General features: G+C 40.7%; 1 protein-coding gene across 5 annotated transcripts in view; it reads left to right on the top strand.

Moving 5' to 3' along the window:
• Window positions 1-18258, top strand: part of MYOF (myoferlin) — a 190013-nt gene that overhangs the window by 93686 nt on the left and 78069 nt on the right. For 3 of the 5 annotated variants that reach the window (XM_049856041.1, XM_049856040.1, XM_049856038.1), the window contains exons 13-19: window positions 583-686; window positions 3885-3953; window positions 4048-4091; window positions 9293-9375; window positions 11964-12002; window positions 12755-12879; window positions 14260-14376. In XM_049856041.1, the coding sequence (XP_049711998.1) occupies window positions 583-686; window positions 3885-3953; window positions 4048-4091; window positions 9293-9375; window positions 11964-12002; window positions 12755-12879; window positions 14260-14376 (581 nt within the window). The remainder of the gene's footprint in view (window positions 1-582; window positions 687-3884; window positions 3954-4047; window positions 4092-9292; window positions 9376-11963; window positions 12003-12754; window positions 12880-14259; window positions 14377-18258) is intronic. The other 2 variants (XM_049856042.1, XM_049856039.1) reach the window with 1 other exon arrangement.

Below are 18258 nucleotides of genomic sequence, written 5' to 3'. Positions count from 1 at the left end.
TTATACCATCTTTCCCTCGGAATTAAATAAGTAATCAAACCTCATATTATAGTTCCTACACTGGCCTCTTTAATTGATCTATATTCTCAATAGACTTTGTGAAAACAGTTTGTTGTTTGTAGTCGATTAGAGATTTTATGATTATGCCAAACTTTCTTGAAGTCCTTTGAAAAAGTCAGTTTGGGCCTGTATCATTTTGACCTAAAGCACCTTTTCTAAATTAAAACCAGGCTTAGGTTTGAAAACTGCTTCTTACCCTGACTGGGTGAACTTTCTTCATTCTCTGTTTTTTTTTTTTTTTTTTGAATTCAATATATGATTGACTTTTGACACAAGTTGTCAACTTATTTTTCAAAGTGCTTCTGCTGATTTCACAACTTTATGAGGAAAAAACATTTTCCCTCTCTCAACTAAGACAAAAAGGATTTCTGCAATATAATGTTACAGTGCTTGCCACCTCTGAGAACAATTCTTGTTGCAACTGTCTAAATGTATAGGAGGAAATTTTTCGTTTTGCAGAATAATTTCTATTCTTTTAAGAGAACCAAATGTAATTTCTGCTGTGCAACACATTCCTTCCAGTGGATGACGCCTTCTCACAGACAGTGAAGGAAATATTTGGAGGCAATGCAGATAAGAAAAATCTAGTGGATCCTTTTGTAGAAGTTTCCTTTGCTGGAAAAAAGGTTTGTATGTGATCTAAATGCACATGCCTCTAGGAATAAATATTTAAAACTTTCCTTGGGGTGAATTCCTGCTTATTCATTGTTAAAACAGCCCCCCGATGATCTAGGCATTCTGCAGGAAAACAGATTATCTGAGTCTGAACACACCACACTTTCCTGCAGGTTCATTATGGAGTGGAAAGTATGCAGGGCTCAAGTTAGAAAATCCAATCTTTTGAAAGATTAGAATAATGAAGCCTACCACTGAATTGTGTGAATTATTTCCCAGGTCCAGGCATTATCTTAATCTTAGGCAAACTCCTCAGTCAGCCACAACAACCTCTGGTAAAGGTTGTAGACTACAACTCTCACCTTCCATGAGGGAGATCTGAGTTTGATTCCCGATCAGTCTGCCTCCTGTGCAACCACCACCCATCTGGTCAGTGAAGGCTTGAATGTTTCTATGACGCTAAACAGGCTTCTAGACTAAGATGGGCTAGGAAGAAAGCCTGGCAATCTACTTCCAAAAATTAGCTAATAAGAAGCCTACGGATCACAGTGGTCTGATCCGTGATAGTTCATGGGGATGGCACAACACCAGGCAGCGTTTCTTTCCTTTGTGCATGGGATCACCATGAGTCAGGGCTGACTCAATGCCAGCTAACAACAACACAATTACCCAACGCCCAGTTACCCAGTCCTGTCATGTTTCTGAACTGCTGAAACTGGAGAGTCAGGCAGGGAAGCCCCCATCCCAGTCCTCTGGAAAAAGTTGGAAGATTCTTGGTGTGGGGGCACTTGTAACCACCTCTTTTATCTCTCACTATCAAAGATTGGATTCCACAGTAGAATAACAACACACCATGAACAGTTAAAGCAAGAACTAGCATCTCCTATATGTTTGAACCACTTACATTTATGAAAGCACGATTTGGCAAACCACACATATGACTGGCATTATTTCCTAGGAGACTCAGTGGGGCGTGGTGGGAAGGCTTTCAGCTCGGGGTCAAGATGAGGCCTAATTTAAATCCAGGCTTCAACCCGCTCCATAAAAAAAATTGCCGTCAAGTCGATTCCAACTCATAGTGACCCTATAGGACTGAGTAGAACTGTCCCATAAAGTTTCCAAAGAGCAGCTGGTGGATTTGAACCTCTGATCTTCTGGTTAGCAGCCATAGCTCTTAACCACTACATCACCAGGGTTTCTACTCCATAGGCAGGCAAATTCCTTAATCTCTGAGTCTCAATTTCCTGAACTGTAAATAGATATAATAATAATCTCATAGGATTGTTGAGAGGTTAATTAATTCAAGAAGTAATTAGCGTGAGGCTACTGTGTACCAGATACTGTTCAATGTGCTGTGGGTATAGAAACAAGCTAGGCAGACATTGCTCTCGTGGATCTCACTTTTTTATATAATTTTATTTTGTTGTTGTTGTTGAGAATATACACAGCGAAACACAGCCAATTCAACCGTTTCTACATGTACAATTCAGTGACATTGATTACATTCTTCGAGTCGAACTACCATTCTCACCCTCCTTTCCTGAGTTGTTCCCCACCTTTAACATAAACTCACTGCCCCCTAAAGTTCATATCTAATCTTTTGAGTTGCTGTTGTCAATTTGATCCCATATAGCTAGTCCTTAAAAGGGCATATTGCTCGAGGCAGACATTTTTTACTAGTTAAACTGAACTATTGTTTGTTTTTAAGAAGACTTCAGGGGATATTTACTATTTAAGGCTTAAAGATTGTCTCAGGGCAGTAGTTCCAGGAGTTCACCCAGCCTTCAGAGCGCCTGAAAGTCTGGAATCCATGCAAATTTGAAATTCTATTCTGCATTTTCCCTCTTTTGATCAGGATTCCTCCGTAGAATCCTTGATCAAAATGTTCAATAATGGTAGCCGGAGACCATCTAGTTCTTCTGGTCGCACAGCAAAGGTGGCAGTTGTTCATGGAGGCAATCAGCCACACATTTCATATCCTCCTTCATGAAGCTTACTTTCTAGTAGAAGAGACATACAATAAACAAGCAAGCAAACCCAAAAAACCTATTGCCATTGAGTCAATTCCAACTCATAGCAACCTATAGGACAGAGTAGAACTGGCCTGTAGAGTTTCCAAGGAATGGCTGGTAAACTCAAACTGCTGATCTGTTGGTTAGCAGCTAAACATTTAACCACTGCACCACCGGGGCCAAGCAAGCAGGTAATTGAATAATTTCAGATAGTAGAAAGTACTACACAGAAAATAAAGCAGGAGATAAGAAGTGATTGGTGTAGGGGCATGGATGGTTAGCTAGGTAATCAGATGGGTTGCCTGTGAGGAAGTGACATTTGAGTAGGGACTTGGATGATATGGAAATTTAGAAAAAGTCACTGGCAGGGAGAGAAAATAACAGATACAAAGGCCCTCAAAGATGCATTTGCAGAAAAACCAAAACCAACAACAACAAAAAACTCAAAAAGCTCGTGGAAAGGAGTGAACAAGGGGGAAATAAGAGATGAATTCAGAGAGGTGGAGGTGGGATCAGGTAGGGGTTTACCAGCCAGAGTACATATCTCGGCTTTCTGGACTTAGTGTATGTGTACTTCAGAAGGTCCTTGAGAGTGTTATACAAGGAAGCGAAATGAAGGTAAAGAGACAAGAGAAGCGAGGCTCCAGATAGGGGTCAACTGCAGGTGTCCAGGAGAGAGAAGGTTACAGGATCTGCCTGAAGGTAAAGGTGTCAGGATATTGGTTTGGATGAAGCATTCGCTGGGGAGAGAGACACTGTGGCTGACTCTAGTTCTAAGCCTGAACAACTGCTTGAACGGTAGTGAGAAGACTGGTATGGGAGCGGCTTTGGGGTAGGAATGGGAGGCTGGGGATGGATGGTAAATGGAGCTTTGTTTGGACATGTTAACAATGGGATGCTTATTTGATAGTGTATAACCCAGTATAAATGCTTAATAAACATTAACTCTCGCATTATCACATTCATTCAGTGTTAGAAATCTGGCAATTGAAAACCTACGACGAAATGGATAAAACAAGCTTTCAGCACATGTCATATTTTACTAAATCGTCACCAGAGAAGATAAAGTTTAAGCACATTGCTAAGTACAATAACTAATAAGTAAACTGTTAGAGTCATAATCCAGTATGCACATATTGTAAAGGCTCGGAAATTAGAAACTTGAATACCTACTGTTTTCCTTTCGTGATTTTGCAGGTTTGCACAAATATAATTGAGAAAAATGCAAATCCTGAGTGGAATCAAATCGTTAATCTTCAGATCAAGGTTTGACTTTTTTTTCCTTTGGAAAAAAAATAAGACACAAATGATAGTTACTGAATAAAGTGAGAAATAACTAGGTTTTTCTTTTTTTTAACAGTTTCCTTCAGTGTGTGAAAAAATAAAGCTAACCATTTATGACTGGTGAGTTAAAAATAGACATAATTTTTTTTAATTACAAGTTTTAAAATTAAAGAATTAAACATTTGGATGTTGAAGATAAACTCTTTCTTACAAGCAAAACAGTGTTCTAGATGGTCTCTTACTTTTTGGTATGTTTGTTTTTCTTCCAGTGAGAGGGGTTAAGCTGCTCCTGGAGTTGGATGTTTTCTTAAAGAATTTTAAAACAATAGTGTTGATGTGGAAATGCTTTGAATACCATGGTTTGAATACCATAGTTGCTTATAAATGAAATAAGGGAAAAATGATCTGAAAACTACCCAAAGATACGAAATCAGGGATTTAAATACAGTTGTTGTTGTCACGTGCTGTTGAGTTGATTTGAACTTACAGCTACCCCATGTGACAGAGTAGAGCTGTACCGTGGGATTCTATAGGCTATAATGTTTACAGGAGCAGATCAAGTCTTTGTCTAGCAGAACCCCTGGGTGGGTTTCAACTGCCAAAGTTTCAGTTAGCAGAAGTGCTTAATTGTTGTGCCACAAGGGTTTCTTTTTAAACATGATTGTTGTTGTTGTTAGGCTCCGTTGAGTTGGTTCCGACTCATAGTGACCCTTTGCAGAACGAAACACTATGTGGTCCTGCGCCATCCTCACAATTGTTCCTATGCTCGAACCCATTGTTGCAGCCACTGTGTCAGTCCATCTCATTGAGGGTTTTCCTCTTTTTTCACTGACCATCTACTTTACCAGGCATGATGTCCTTCTCCAGGGACCGATCCCTTCTGATAACATGTCCAAAGTATGTGAGTCGTAGCCTCACCATCCTTGTTTCTAAGGAGCATTCTGGTTGTACTTCCTCCAGGACAGATTTGTTCATTCTTTTTGTAGTCTATGGTATATTCAATATTCTTCTCCAACACCACATTTCTAAGGCGTCAGTTCTTCTTTGATCTTCCTTATTCATTGTCCAGCTCACATGCCTATGAGGCGATTGAAAACACCATGGCTTGCATCAGGTGCACATTAGTCCTCAAGGTGACATACTTGATTTTCGACATTTTAAAGAGGCCTTTGGCAGCCGATTTGCCCAATGCAATGCATCTTTGATTTCTTGACTGTTGCTTCCATGGGTGTTGATTGTGGATCCAAGTAAAATAAAATCCTTGACAACCTCGGTCTACTCTCCATTTATCATGATGTTGCTCCTTGGTCCAGTTGTGAGGATTTTTGTTTTCTTTATGTTGAGGTGTAATCCGTACTGAAGACTATGGTCTTTGATCTTCATCAGAAACTGCTTCAAGCCTCCTTCACTTTGAGCAAGCAAGGTTGTGTCATTTGATTAACACAGGTTGTTAATGAGTCTTCTCCAATCTTGATGTGCAGTTCTTCTTCATGTAGTCCAGCTTCTCTGATTATTTGTTCAGCATACAGATTGAATAGATATGGTGAAAGGATACAACCCTGACGCACACCTTCCCTGACTTTAAACTATGCAGTATCCCCTTGTTCTGTTCGAAGGACTGCCTCTTGATCCGTGTACAGATTCCTTATGAGTGCAGTTAAGTGTTCTGGAATTCTTATTCTCTGCAATGTTACCCATAATTTGCTATGATTCATAGAGCTGAATGCCTTTGCATAGTCAATAAAACACAGGTCAACATCTTCCTGGTATTCTCTGCTTTCAGCCAGGATCCATCTGACATCAGCAATGATATCCCTGGCTCCACATCATCTTGAACTTCTGGCAGTTCCCTGTCAATATACTGCTGCAGCTGCTTTTGAATGATCTTCAGCAAAATTTTGCTTGCATATGATGTTGATAATATTGTTCTATAATTTCCACATTTGGTTGGATCACCTTTCTTGGGAATAGGCATAAATATGGATCTCTTCTAGTCGGTTGGCCAGTTAGCTGTCTTCCATATTTCTTGGTATAGACAAGTGAGCATCTCCAGCGCTGCATCCTTTTGTTGAAACATCTCAGTTGGTATTGTCAATTCCTGGAGCCTTGCCTTTTGCCAGTGCCTTCTATTTCAGCGCAGCTTGGACTCCTTCCTTCGGTACCATCAGTTTATCATATGTGACCTCCTGAAATGGTTGAACACCGATCAGTTCTTTTTGGTATAGTGACTCTGTGTATTCCTTTCATTTTCTTTTGATGCTTCCTACATCGTTTAATATTTTCCCTTCAGAATCCTTCGGTATTTCAACTTGAGGCTTGAATTTTTTCTTCAGATCTTTCAGCTTGAACAATGCATAGTGTGTTCTTCCCTTTTGGTTTTCCATCTCCAGGTCTTTGCACATGACATTATAATACTTTGTCTTCTTGAGCTACCCTTTGAAATCTTCTGTTCAACTCTTTTACTTCATCTTTTTTTCGTTTTGCTTTAGCTACTCGACTTTCAAGAGCAAGTTTCTGAGTCTCTTCTGACATCTATTTAGGTTTTTTCTTTCTCTCCTGTCTTTTTAATGACCTCTTGCTTTCTCCTTGATGATGTCCTTGATGTCATTCCACAACTCGTTTTATCTGTGGTCATTAGTGTTCAATGCATCAAATCTGTTCTTAGATGGTCTCTAAATTCAGGTGAGATATATTTGGCTCTCATGGACTTGTTCTAATTTTCTTCAGTTTCAGTTTGAACTTGAATGTGAGTAATTGATGGTCTGATCTGTAGTTGTCCCCTGGTCTTGTTCTGACTGAAGGTATTGAGCTTTTCCTTCTTTCTGGTCTGTCTTAGTCTGTATGCTCAGCTGAAACCTGTCTGCCATGGGTGACCCTGCTGTTATTCGAATACTGGTGGTATAGCTTCCAGCATCACAGCAACACACAAGCCCTCACAGTATGACAAACTGACAGACTTGTCGGGGTAAATATGATTAGGCTCATCCAAAATAGAATCAGAAATGAAGTAAAGAATATCCAAAATATTCTGAGAACAATTCTTTGTTCTCATTAGAAAGAAAAATGGACAAAGCTACAAAGCTGATTGAATGCAAAGAAAATTCATTGGAACGTTCAGATGGACTGCTTACCAAACCAACCTCCTAGCACTGATTGGCCACAATGAGGCCACTCTTGAGTATGTTCCAGTTGGATGGAGCAGTCAACTGGAAGCCCTTAGCCCTCTGAGAGTGGAAACATGGCAAGCATCATCATCAGCAGTATTTGTTATGCTATTAGCTACTGCTTTTTGAGCACTACCAAGTGCCAGACACTGTGCCAAGTACCTTACCGACATTTTTCCATTTAGTCTTTAGAGTAACCCAATAGGATAACCAGTTCTATTAGATTCATTTTACAGATGACACTAATGATACTCAGGTCAGGTAACTTGCCCACAGTCTCTCAGTTAGAGACCCAACTGGCCTCCCACCCTGTGTGACTGTCTCCATAATTTCTCCTTTGGTCCAATGTATTTGGCTTTCATGTTAGTACTCTCTTAAAAACCAAAACCCATTGCAGTTGAATTGATTCCAACTCATAGCAACCCTATGGGAGAGAGTAGAACTGCCCCCATAGAGTTTCTAAGGAGCTCCTGGTGGATTTGAATGCTGACCTTTAGGTTAGCAGCTGAACTCTTAACCACTGCGCCACCAAGATTTCCAGTACTTGGAACTATGTAAATAGGGCAACAAGGCATATTGGAAGGAGGGGAGTGGGTCTCATTTTGTTCAGTGACCATATCACAGTTAATTGAGGCCCATGGAAGGGTCCTGAGGACAAAATACCTCCCTCCGGTGAGTGTAAGCTACTTTTAAGGCACTTGGGACACTCAGCCCACATTCTTAAGGTGGTCCTGGGGCCTCAGGAACCCCCCCACCCCGAGTGTGGGTTCCTCAGGTGACCACTCTGGCCTATGGGCTCTGCAGCAGGCTGATTGCTAAATGAGCCATTCCGGAGTTATCTGTGGTCACTACAAATGTGGATTTTTTGTTGTTGTTTTTCATACCTAGAACTACTTGCCCACACCTGGCATTATGATTCTGTGCATATGACAGCACTGTAAATAAAGAATGAGAGGAGTTAAGATGATAACTTCTGACTTAGCTAGCCCACTCTAAAGCCATTTGGAGTAGAGTAGGATGCACAGAGGGATCCCGTTTAATTGGGTAACCCTTGGATTCAGATCTTAGGTTATGTACCCTGTAGGGTATTTGCACAACTGAGGGAAAGCTAAGAATACTTTAAATGCATCCTAGATCCTCCTGTATGAGCAGAGAAGGTTCAAACTCATGCATGTGATATAATACCCATAAGTAATGAATTTTTCTCATGAAAATTGTGTTTAGTCATTCTCTATAACCCAGTATACTATCTTCTGATTGTTCCCCCAAACACTGAGCCTTCCCTATTTCCCACGGAGTCTTGGACTTCTGAGTGGGCATGTCGCTAGATGGAGTAGAGAAGAAGACGAATGAAGTGGCAAGAATGTTAATAATACCCACAAGATATTTTATACTTACTACATGCCCAGCGGGAGATCATTTTATGGGTTAAACTCACAGGCTAAGATACCCATAGAAGGATATGCAAAGTTACACATACTTGTGGTGGGCAAACTGGTCCTACCACATAGGTAAAATTTAGGTTCTAGGCAAGCAACTGCACAGAGAAACATCTGCCACATAGTGCTCAGTAAGTATTTGAATTGAACTGGAGGGAAATTTTTCTCCCTATAATGTACCCTTAGATATAATCCATTATAATTGTTACACTATTATAATAATTAGTAGGAACATGTCAAAATAAGATACATTTTATGTAACATATAAATACATACAAAATAAGTTTGTATTTTATATGTGATTATCTCACATAATGTGGCTATAATTGACTTATTCATTTTATGATAATGGTATTGAGTGTGGCCAGAGGCAAATTACTTGACCTCTCTGTGTCTCAATTTCTTCACCTGTAAAATGAGTTGCCTAAGTAGACCAACATTCCTCAAGATGTGGTTGGAGGACCACTGCATCAGAATCAATTGGGATATATTTGTTGAAAATGCGGACTGTGGTCCTTACCCCAGGCTTATTGAATCAAAAACTTGGGCAAGAGATGAGGATGGGGGTTTCTGTGTGACTCTTAAGTACACTAAAGCTTGAGACCTACTGAACAGAATGATTTCTGAGGTCCAGGGTCTTTTCTAGCTTTATCTTTTTATTGCTAAAAATGAAGATACATTTCCATAGGCACAGGCCTTAACTTGTTCTTTTACACAGGGACCGTCTTACCAAAAATGATGTAGTTGGAACAACGTATCTACACCTTTCTAAGATTGCTGCCTCTGGTGGGGAAGTAGAAGGTGAGTCTCTGAGCAGAGCTAGAATAAAACAGGGCCCAGGACTTCTGGAGACAGAATGAACTGGGGTAGCTACCTGGCAGTGGACTTCATTTCTTAAAAGCAAAATGTGAGGAACCTAGTGAATCGTTTCAGTGATGTTCTGGCTACGGCCAGCAAAACAATTAATTAATAATGATCGAGGCCACCAACAGTGTCACAGTCTGGATTTTCTTGGTCAAATCCCAAAACTCTTTGCTAATAGCTGTTATATCATTTTTTGAGAGTCAATATAGAGTGCTAGCACCGTATTTTTTAGAGTGGCATTTACATAAATTCACCCAAATATAAAATAATGTTTCCTTCTCAACTGACTCTTTTGGCAGAAAAAAATGAGGTCAGATGGCAATGACCCAAGTGATCTCCGCTCCCTGAAATGATGTGTATTTCGTTTTCATGCTAACGTTCGTTGATAAGTAATACACTTTTCTTTCTGTTGTTTCTCATACTAAGAGCTGCTCACCTATACCTGGCATTACGGTTCTGTACATATGCCAGCAATTGTTATAAAGAATGAAGGGGAGGAGTAAAGATGACAAGATTAAAAATTTAATGTTAAGACATTAATATCAGCAGCTCATTTATGTATTAGCAAAACAAAAATAACAATAAAAATTTTTTGTAACTGCCAACAGATTAAACATATTGAATAAAGTGAGAGAATTTGGGATATAATTTTTGTTTTGAGAAACTCAAGGCTTCTCACCCTGTCTTGTTTAAGAGAGGACATGATAGGCTTTTTAAAAAAAACGTTGTTAACCCAAGCAATAGACAGCCGGAATAAGAACCTGGAACATATTAGAGAAGATACTGATTTGCTCTGTCAAGAAGAAAAAAAGAAAGTCAATTAGAAATTCCAAGAAAAACAAAGGACTGAACAAAGAAGACTAAGTCCAAATATAAAGTCACGTGTGGCATTATTTTAAGCAAATGGAAAGAAGGTAAGAAAGAGATGCCATCTGAACATTCCTTGCTGATGGGCATAGGGACCATATCACTGGAGCTGCGATGAGGGAAATGTGATCACCTTTCCTTTTCTCTGCAGAGAACAATTTTATGTAATGTAAATGATACTTCTCATTTTTATATTTTTTATTAAAACTTAGAGCCAAAGCTCGGAACAGAACGTAAATGTCATTACCCATGGCAATGTAAAAGTACAGAAGATAAAGATTAGAAGCTGAAGGAAGAAGAGGAGTGGAGGGGAAAGTTAGGCATGCCAATAGCCTCTTCTTATAAATAAGAAATCCAGATATAAAAACTATAGATTAAATCATAAAGGTAAACAATACGGGAATTAAAAATCATGCTAAAAGTGTATGGAGGGGGTAAAATGAATTAAATCCATTTATCATAGCAAGAAGTCATCAAATAATACCTAAAGGTAAGTATTCAAGAAATGGTGGTATAAACATTTTTCTTAGTGGTATGGTAGTAACATCAAGAACTAAAAACTCTTACAAATAGTTTCAGCTCCTGTTTGCGAGGCCTTCTCTCATTGCAGGCAGTGAAGACAGCCTGTTACAGAGTTTCCAAGATAGCAATGAGCAGCTGTCATCCCCACCAAAGAATCAAACCGTACTTTGAATCAAACAATATACAGTGAACTATAAAAACAAACCCAACTCCTTGCTGTTGAGTTGGTTCTGACTCACAGCGACCCTGTAGGACAGAGTAGAGCTGTCCCATAAGGTTTCCAAGGAGCAGCTGGTAGGTTCAAACTGCTGACCTTTTGGTTAGCAGCTAAGCTCTTAACCACCACGCCACCGGTGCTTCAAGGCCTTTGTTTATACAGCCTCAGATTATATTAGATTTTCTGGTCTTGTTCCCAACTAAGTCAGACGTAAGAAAAGTAAACACTTTATTAAAAACGGTGTTGGTAGCTTCACCAGGCCTCTGGCCGTGTGAAGTTAACTCTGCCCCGATGCCTTGCTGCCTCAGTGCTGGAGAGATCAGGTTAGTTCATGTGTGATGGTCCTGCCTGTTGTCACAGAGTTTTGAGTCATTTTGCATTTAACTGGTGAGACTCGTATAAATTACAGAAGGGGCCCTGGATTCTCTGTTAGCCCAGAACCAAGAGCATTCTCAAAGCCAACTCTTCAAAGATTAGACTGGACTATAAAACGTAATATAATACATGTGAAGAGTGTGCTTCTTAGTTCAAGTAGATACATGAGACTAAATGGGTGGCTTCTATCCAGAGGTGGGATGAGAAGGCAGAAAAGGGTAGGAGCTGGTTGAATGGATACAGGGGAAATCCCAAGGTGGAAAGGGGAAGTGTGGTGTCACATTGTAGGAATTGCAAATAGGATCACATAACAATGTGTGTGTAAATTTTGTATGAGAAATTAACTCAAGCTGTAAACTTTCACCTAAAGCACAATTAAACACACAAAAAATTACAAAAGGGTCATTTGATTTGGGCCTGAATTTGGTATCTCTCTGGTGTTGCTAAACCACTTACCAAGCATTGGATTTGATTAACTTTTTCAGTGTCTCTTATATAATGCTGGTGTTTCTCTTGTTTAACCAATCATATTTTTACTATGTAGATTTCTCATCTTCGGGAGCTGGGGCTACATCATACACAGGTTTATGCTTTGTAATTTTGCTGTCTACTAGATCTTCCTATCTGCTGTTGTCCTATTAAGAACATATCAATTGGTTACTTTTAGAACCTTTTTAGTTTTAATTTTACATTTGGCTGTCTCAAAAATAGTTTTGCTGGAGTAATAGTTTTTGCATGAATGTTGTATGGTTGTCCTGCATGGCTCAGCTTAAGTCAAACATGCTACTCAGGCTTTCCTTTATGTTTCATGTTTCTCCTAAATTCAGCTTCATTGTAAATAATTATTTGCGAGATATAGCACGTTTGTTATTGTTGTTTATGTTCAGTAAGCAGATATATGGGGCAGTAGGTCAGTTGTTCTGAAATAAATAACTTTCCCCCACTTTCAACATTGATCTCTAGGTTGAAAGATACTGAATGCTTTCCACTTTGCACCCTAAGGTCTTCATCTCCCAATTGGCTCCCCAATTGCCAATGACACGTTTAATACAATGCCAATTATGAATATAAAAATGTGAAAATCCACTTGAAAGCCTTATTATTTTTTTATTTGAATAGTGTTCTCTTTTTGTAAGATTATAACCCTACCATTTTTTTTATTTACTATTTTATGGCAATAAGAAAAAAGACATCTGGCTAGTTTCACAAGTGCTTATAATTTGCACTAATACAACTAACTCAAACAGTCTCACCTAGCCAACTAATAGCTAACATTTATTTCAGTAGATTGAATGTTAAAAAGCCCCAAATCTAATAATAATGCTTATATCTCAGCAAATACAGGAGAAACAGAGGTGGGCTTTGTTCCAACATTTGGACCTTGTTATCTGAACCTTTATGGAAGCCCCAGAGAATACACGGGATTCCCAGACCCTTATGATGAGCTAAATACTGGAAAGGTTAGTTTCTTAGTTAAACTTGTTATTAATAAGCACTGATTAAGGTAAGTCCTTCTTATAATGGTTATAATTAAGGTTCATATTTAAGGGACATCCACTGCCCCAATATAGACCTACCAGATGACTGATATAGTGTTGAAGGATAGAAGTCTTGGCTCCTCAAGTCTTAGGGTGCAAGCATAGGAAAGGATCCTGGGAATCATCTAATTTGGTGATGGCAAATACACAGTGTGACCATTCTGCCCCACTCCTGACTTATGGTAGACATCGGTAATCAATGCTGGCACTCTTTCCTAACAAACCGCAGTGCTACCTGGAAATTATTTTCAACACCATGTTCCAGGAATTTACAAACAATTGGAGGCGATATGCCCGATGAAACCCTTTACTATCCCTGATCTGATCTTCCCCTTCACTTCACCACATTAGAAGCCAAAGTAATATCTTTTAGCTATCTCCCAAGGCCCAAGAAAGGGACTGAGGTAGAGAGAAAAAGCCCTGGGAGGGAAGGGTGGAGGATGGGCTGTGGAGGTGGGAGCCCTCCTTTCCCCTCCAGAAGATTCTGTTGGCAGTACAGCTGGGAAGAATGGATGGTGGCAGCCACTTGGTAGAGTAAGAGGAATATCCACTCTTCATCCTCATGCTCAGCCAGATCATCTATCTCCTTTATTTCCTGGCTACTGCGAGAGTTGTCCTGGTTGCCAACGTGGCAGCCTCCCTCTTCTGAGGAGAAGAGTAGCCAAGCTAGCACAGAAAATGCAGAGCTGAAGTAGGGTGAGGGAGTCCTAGAGTCCCTTCCACCTCCGCCTCCAGCCTCTGATTCAGAGCATAACTTGAAAATTTCCAGAGTCAGAGCATGATCTGGAAACTTCCAGGTTCAGAGCATGACTTAAAAACTTCCAGATTCAGAGCATGACTTGAAAACTCCTGACATTGGCCATGGCTAAGATCCCATTCAGCCCTGACATCCCAGGAATCCTTCCTGAAATTGCTGGCTCTTCTTTCAGATACCAAAGACCTGAATCCAGGTGGGAAAGTTGCTGACTAATTCATTTTGGAGGTTACCTATTGCCATGAAGGCAATTCAAACTCATAGCAACCCTATAGGACAGGGTGGAACTGCCCCATAAGGTTTCATGGTTGTACTCTTTAAGGAAGCACACTGCTACATCTTCCTCCCATGGAGTGGCTGGTGGGTTTGAACCACCAACCTTTCGATTAGCAGCCAAGCACTTAGCCGCTGTGTCATAGGGCTCCTTTTTGGAGGTTAGGGCCATGGGAAGGAGAAACTTTCTGTAGCTGGACTAGCTCTAAGAGGGACAGAGTTCTAACTGCTGTTGTTCATGCCTAGAGGAATAATCCTGTGCTTTTACTTCTCAGGGGGAAGGGGTTGCCTACCGAGGCAGGATCTTGGTTGAATTATGCACTTTTCTTGAAAAAACACCACCAGATAAAAAGCTTGAGCCCATTTCAAACGATGACCTGCTGGTTGTTGAGGTAAATGTTGTTGGCATGTAAATAATGCATGATGTGAAATAATGCATGGTGGTGGAATGGCTGGTACTGGCCTACTTGAGCAAGCAGGCCTGAAGGGGACATCAGGGACCAAAGGGTCAGCCCTGGCAGAATTGGAGACCTGAATCATAAAAGTGTCCTTCAACACCCTCTTGATCTACCTATGACAGCACCATGGACTGATGAGACTTCCTTCATCCTTTGAGATGTTAATAAAACCTACTGCCATCAAGTCGATTACAACTCATGCTAACCCCATGTGTTACAGAGTACGTGCTAACCCCATGTGTTACGGACTACACGCTAACCCCGTGTGTTACAGAGTAGAGCAGCTCCATATGGTTTTCTTTGCTGTAATCTTCACAGAAGCAGATTGCTAGGCCTTTCTTTTGCAGCATCTCTGGGTGGGTTCAACCCTCCAACCTCGAGCACAAATTGTTTGCGCCACCCAGGGAACTCTCTGAAGTGTTAATACCCTACTGGAAACTGGCAAGAGCAGCCATACCCCCAAATCAAATGGCCTGTTTGCTAACTGGGGTTGTGGGGTCGTAGGGAGGTGTTCACAGGAGTCAGCCCAACTAGTACAGGTGCCACTACTGATTATTTCCATTTTCAGAGGCAGCTGGTGTATCGCAGGCTTCCCAGAGTGTGAAGCTGTACTTACCTGAAGGCCCATGTTAAAACAACTCTGAGCTTCCACTCCTCACTGAAGACAGGAAGCCTAGGACATTTCCAAGTTCACCTCCCCAACTATTTCTGAGAATCCCAGGAAGATGCTTGCATGTTCCACAAATCGAAATTGCTTACAAGAACAGCCAGCTCACCGATGTCCCAATGCACAGGGCTACCTCCTCCTGCATTGCAAATCATCCCCATCCCGCAACCTTCCTCAGGCTGCTGCCGCTCTCTTCTTTACTCCTCCATTCCAAGCTTGGACAGGCTCTTATTTCCCCACATCACAGCAGAGACCAAACTACAATTTTTTGAAAGCTTTTACTTCCAGATCTGGGACAATAGTAGGGAAACACAATGAAATGGGCACCTCTCAGTGGCTCAGGCCAGCTTCCTGGGTCTCTCACAGTCGGCCTTCCATCCACCTTCCATCTCCCTCCAGCCTGCCTCCTGTGCCAGTACTCAGCTCTCCATCAGCTGCAACCACAATGGCAGTAGGGGAAAGAGACCCAACAAAGTATAAAGGAAAACCCTGTACTAACTGGAACACAAAACAAATCGATTATCTCTGCTCCAAATAGTTAAACACATACAGGCAAAGATGCTTATGTCATGGATTTAGTAAAAACAAAAGCAAAAAAAAAAAAAAAGTCAACCATCTATATTGCCTATAGTACATGTCAACAGTATAAACTACATCTTATTTATAACAGTAATAGAATACAAATCAGTTATTTTTATCTGCTCCAAATAATTAAACACGGACAGCAAAATAGTTTATGTCATCAATTTAATGAAAACAAAAATGAAATTAAGAACAAAAAACCCCAGCAACATTAAAAAGCTGGAGAGGAGCTAAGATAACCACACTCCAAGCACCCAGGAGCCCTGGTAAGAGAGAAAGCGAGATGTGCGGATTTGTGCCACCCACACTACCTGCCAACAAGGCTTAATGAAAATGGACAACATAGAATGTGATCATGACCCTTGTCCAACTTACAAAGGTCCCATGTTCTGACCCTCGCCCAACTTAAAAAGCCTTGTGTTCTGAGTCATATGCAAGTAACAGAAATTTCTGGTAGAGATGAAGAGGCTGCAGCATAAGGGCAAACTGATGCTCACCCATCTCTCTAGAGCTTGGACCTGCTGCTCCAGATGGGCCTGGTCAGGATAACCTCAGAGAAATGCAGCAGGATTCAGCCTAGCCACTTCAACAGTAGGTGTTAGGCAGGCAGAAGAAGATGACCAAATGAGGCAAACCCACCATTGTTCTAATACCTGCTGGCTTTGGAACCTCTGCTAGGCCACCTACAGACCATACTCTTTGTCTCATCTGCTCCCTGCTCCTCCTTTCCAGTCTCCTTGTGTGTGACCTAACATATTTGGGGAGCATTGTATGAACTTGCGTTCTCTCCCTTGCTGAATCAGAACTGCCTTGAGATCTCCCATTAGTCTGCACCACATTCAGTGCTCAGTAAATATTACCTGAAACAACCCATTCAGATTCTTCCTTCAGCTCCACCAGCCATCAGCCGTCTTTACTAAACAGACCAAAGATGGCAAGTTGGGAGATTTTCTTTCACACACGGTTTCCTTGTCACTGACCTTTTTAACACCCTATGTCTTGTGTGCCCATGGCACCTTCATGAGCTGCTTACCTGCTCATGATTTTTGTTTGACAAAATCATCCTCCCCCACTAAATTTATTTCTGAAACTGGTAATTGATGATCAGAAAGAGAGCCCCAAGGCCCTACAAAATCGAAGAAACATCCAGCCATGTTAAACACTATAATTTGCATTCTTTAGCTTTCCCAGGTGGTAGGCAGTTTTGCCCCAAGGCTACTCAGGAAGGGCCTGGAACAAAAGCTGAAGCTCCAGACTTCTCTAAATGGTGTTTATTGTCCTCTTTGTGCCCTGAGGGCAGAAGGGAAGTGGGAAGGGGGGAGGGGTGACTGGCTACTCACAGCAGATCCCATCATGGGAATGATCACATATAAACCCTGAGAATCATGACCCAGCCAAGTTGACACACAGTCTTAACCATCACAATAACTATCCTACAGGAACCAAGTAATTTTTATTAGTATCCTAGAGGTGAAAAGTGCCACCACTTTCCTTCTTAGATTGTGTTACACAATTTAATAACTAGGTAGTAACAGAAGAAAATAAATACAACAAAAAAATCATCATTTGCCAGAGTTTGATCCCAGTGTGGCCTCCAGAGCTCATACTGAAGGACTACAAAGCTTGGAGCTCCTTCTTTAGGGTTTTCAAACTTAGTTTATTATGGTGAAAAATTTCTTAAGCAATTTGAGAGTGATCACTCCTGGGTCTCACAAGTTCACCAGTGGTGCACACAGCCAACGTGTCTACACTGTCGTAGCCACTGATGTCTGATCCCCAGGCTGGGCTAGTGGACAGAGGAACTGGTTACTAAGAGTGTTCTGGAGCAGACTCTGGGTGGGGACAATATTAAATGGCAAGCATAAAAATACCTAGGACATAATGAAGTACAGCTACTTAAACCGTTACCTAGCTCTGGTTGACTGAGGAAGGGAAAGTAACTGAAGACCAGTGGAGGTGTGGTCCAGAAAGAAGGAGAGATGCCAGCTGAGTGAGGGTTTTGGGCAAGATGTGAACTGAAGAGACTTGATGTGCCCTTCCCATGAGGGAAGGCCTGAAGGGCTCATGGTCATTTCTGCCAGGTGAATTGATACTCAGCGTGGTCATTGCTGGGCCTGTCTTCAACTTCCTCATACACATGCGTACATTTAGTAAACTAGTAATAAAACAGAGTGAGAAACAGAGAAGAGGGAAAAAGATTTGGTTCCTATTTCAAAGAAATGTCCACCTAATTTCATTATTTTAAAATATGACATTAGAAATCCTTACTGTTGTTCCTAATTAGAAAATTAATGTTTAAAGTATTCAAACAATAAATATATAAGTTAGCAAGTTCACCATACTCACTCTACCTTTCCCAACATAATTACTGTTTACAGTTTGGTTTATAGTCTTCCAGACTTTCTTCGTGTATATACCAATGTTAGAAATTACATTTAATGGGTCCACTTAAAAATAAACTTACTTTCCATGTTTGCACATATGGATCTACCTCAGTGTTTTATGAACTTTCATTCCATTATATGGAAGTAACATAATTTGTTTAACCAACGGCCTATTGATAGATG

This window comes from Elephas maximus, chromosome 16 (assembly GCF_024166365.1).
Source record: "Elephas maximus indicus isolate mEleMax1 chromosome 16, mEleMax1 primary haplotype, whole genome shotgun sequence".
Classification (NCBI taxonomy): Eukaryota; Metazoa; Chordata; class Mammalia; order Proboscidea; family Elephantidae; genus Elephas; species Elephas maximus.
Note: the sequence above shows the minus strand (reverse complement) of the source record. Positions and strands in the feature narration are given on the sequence as shown.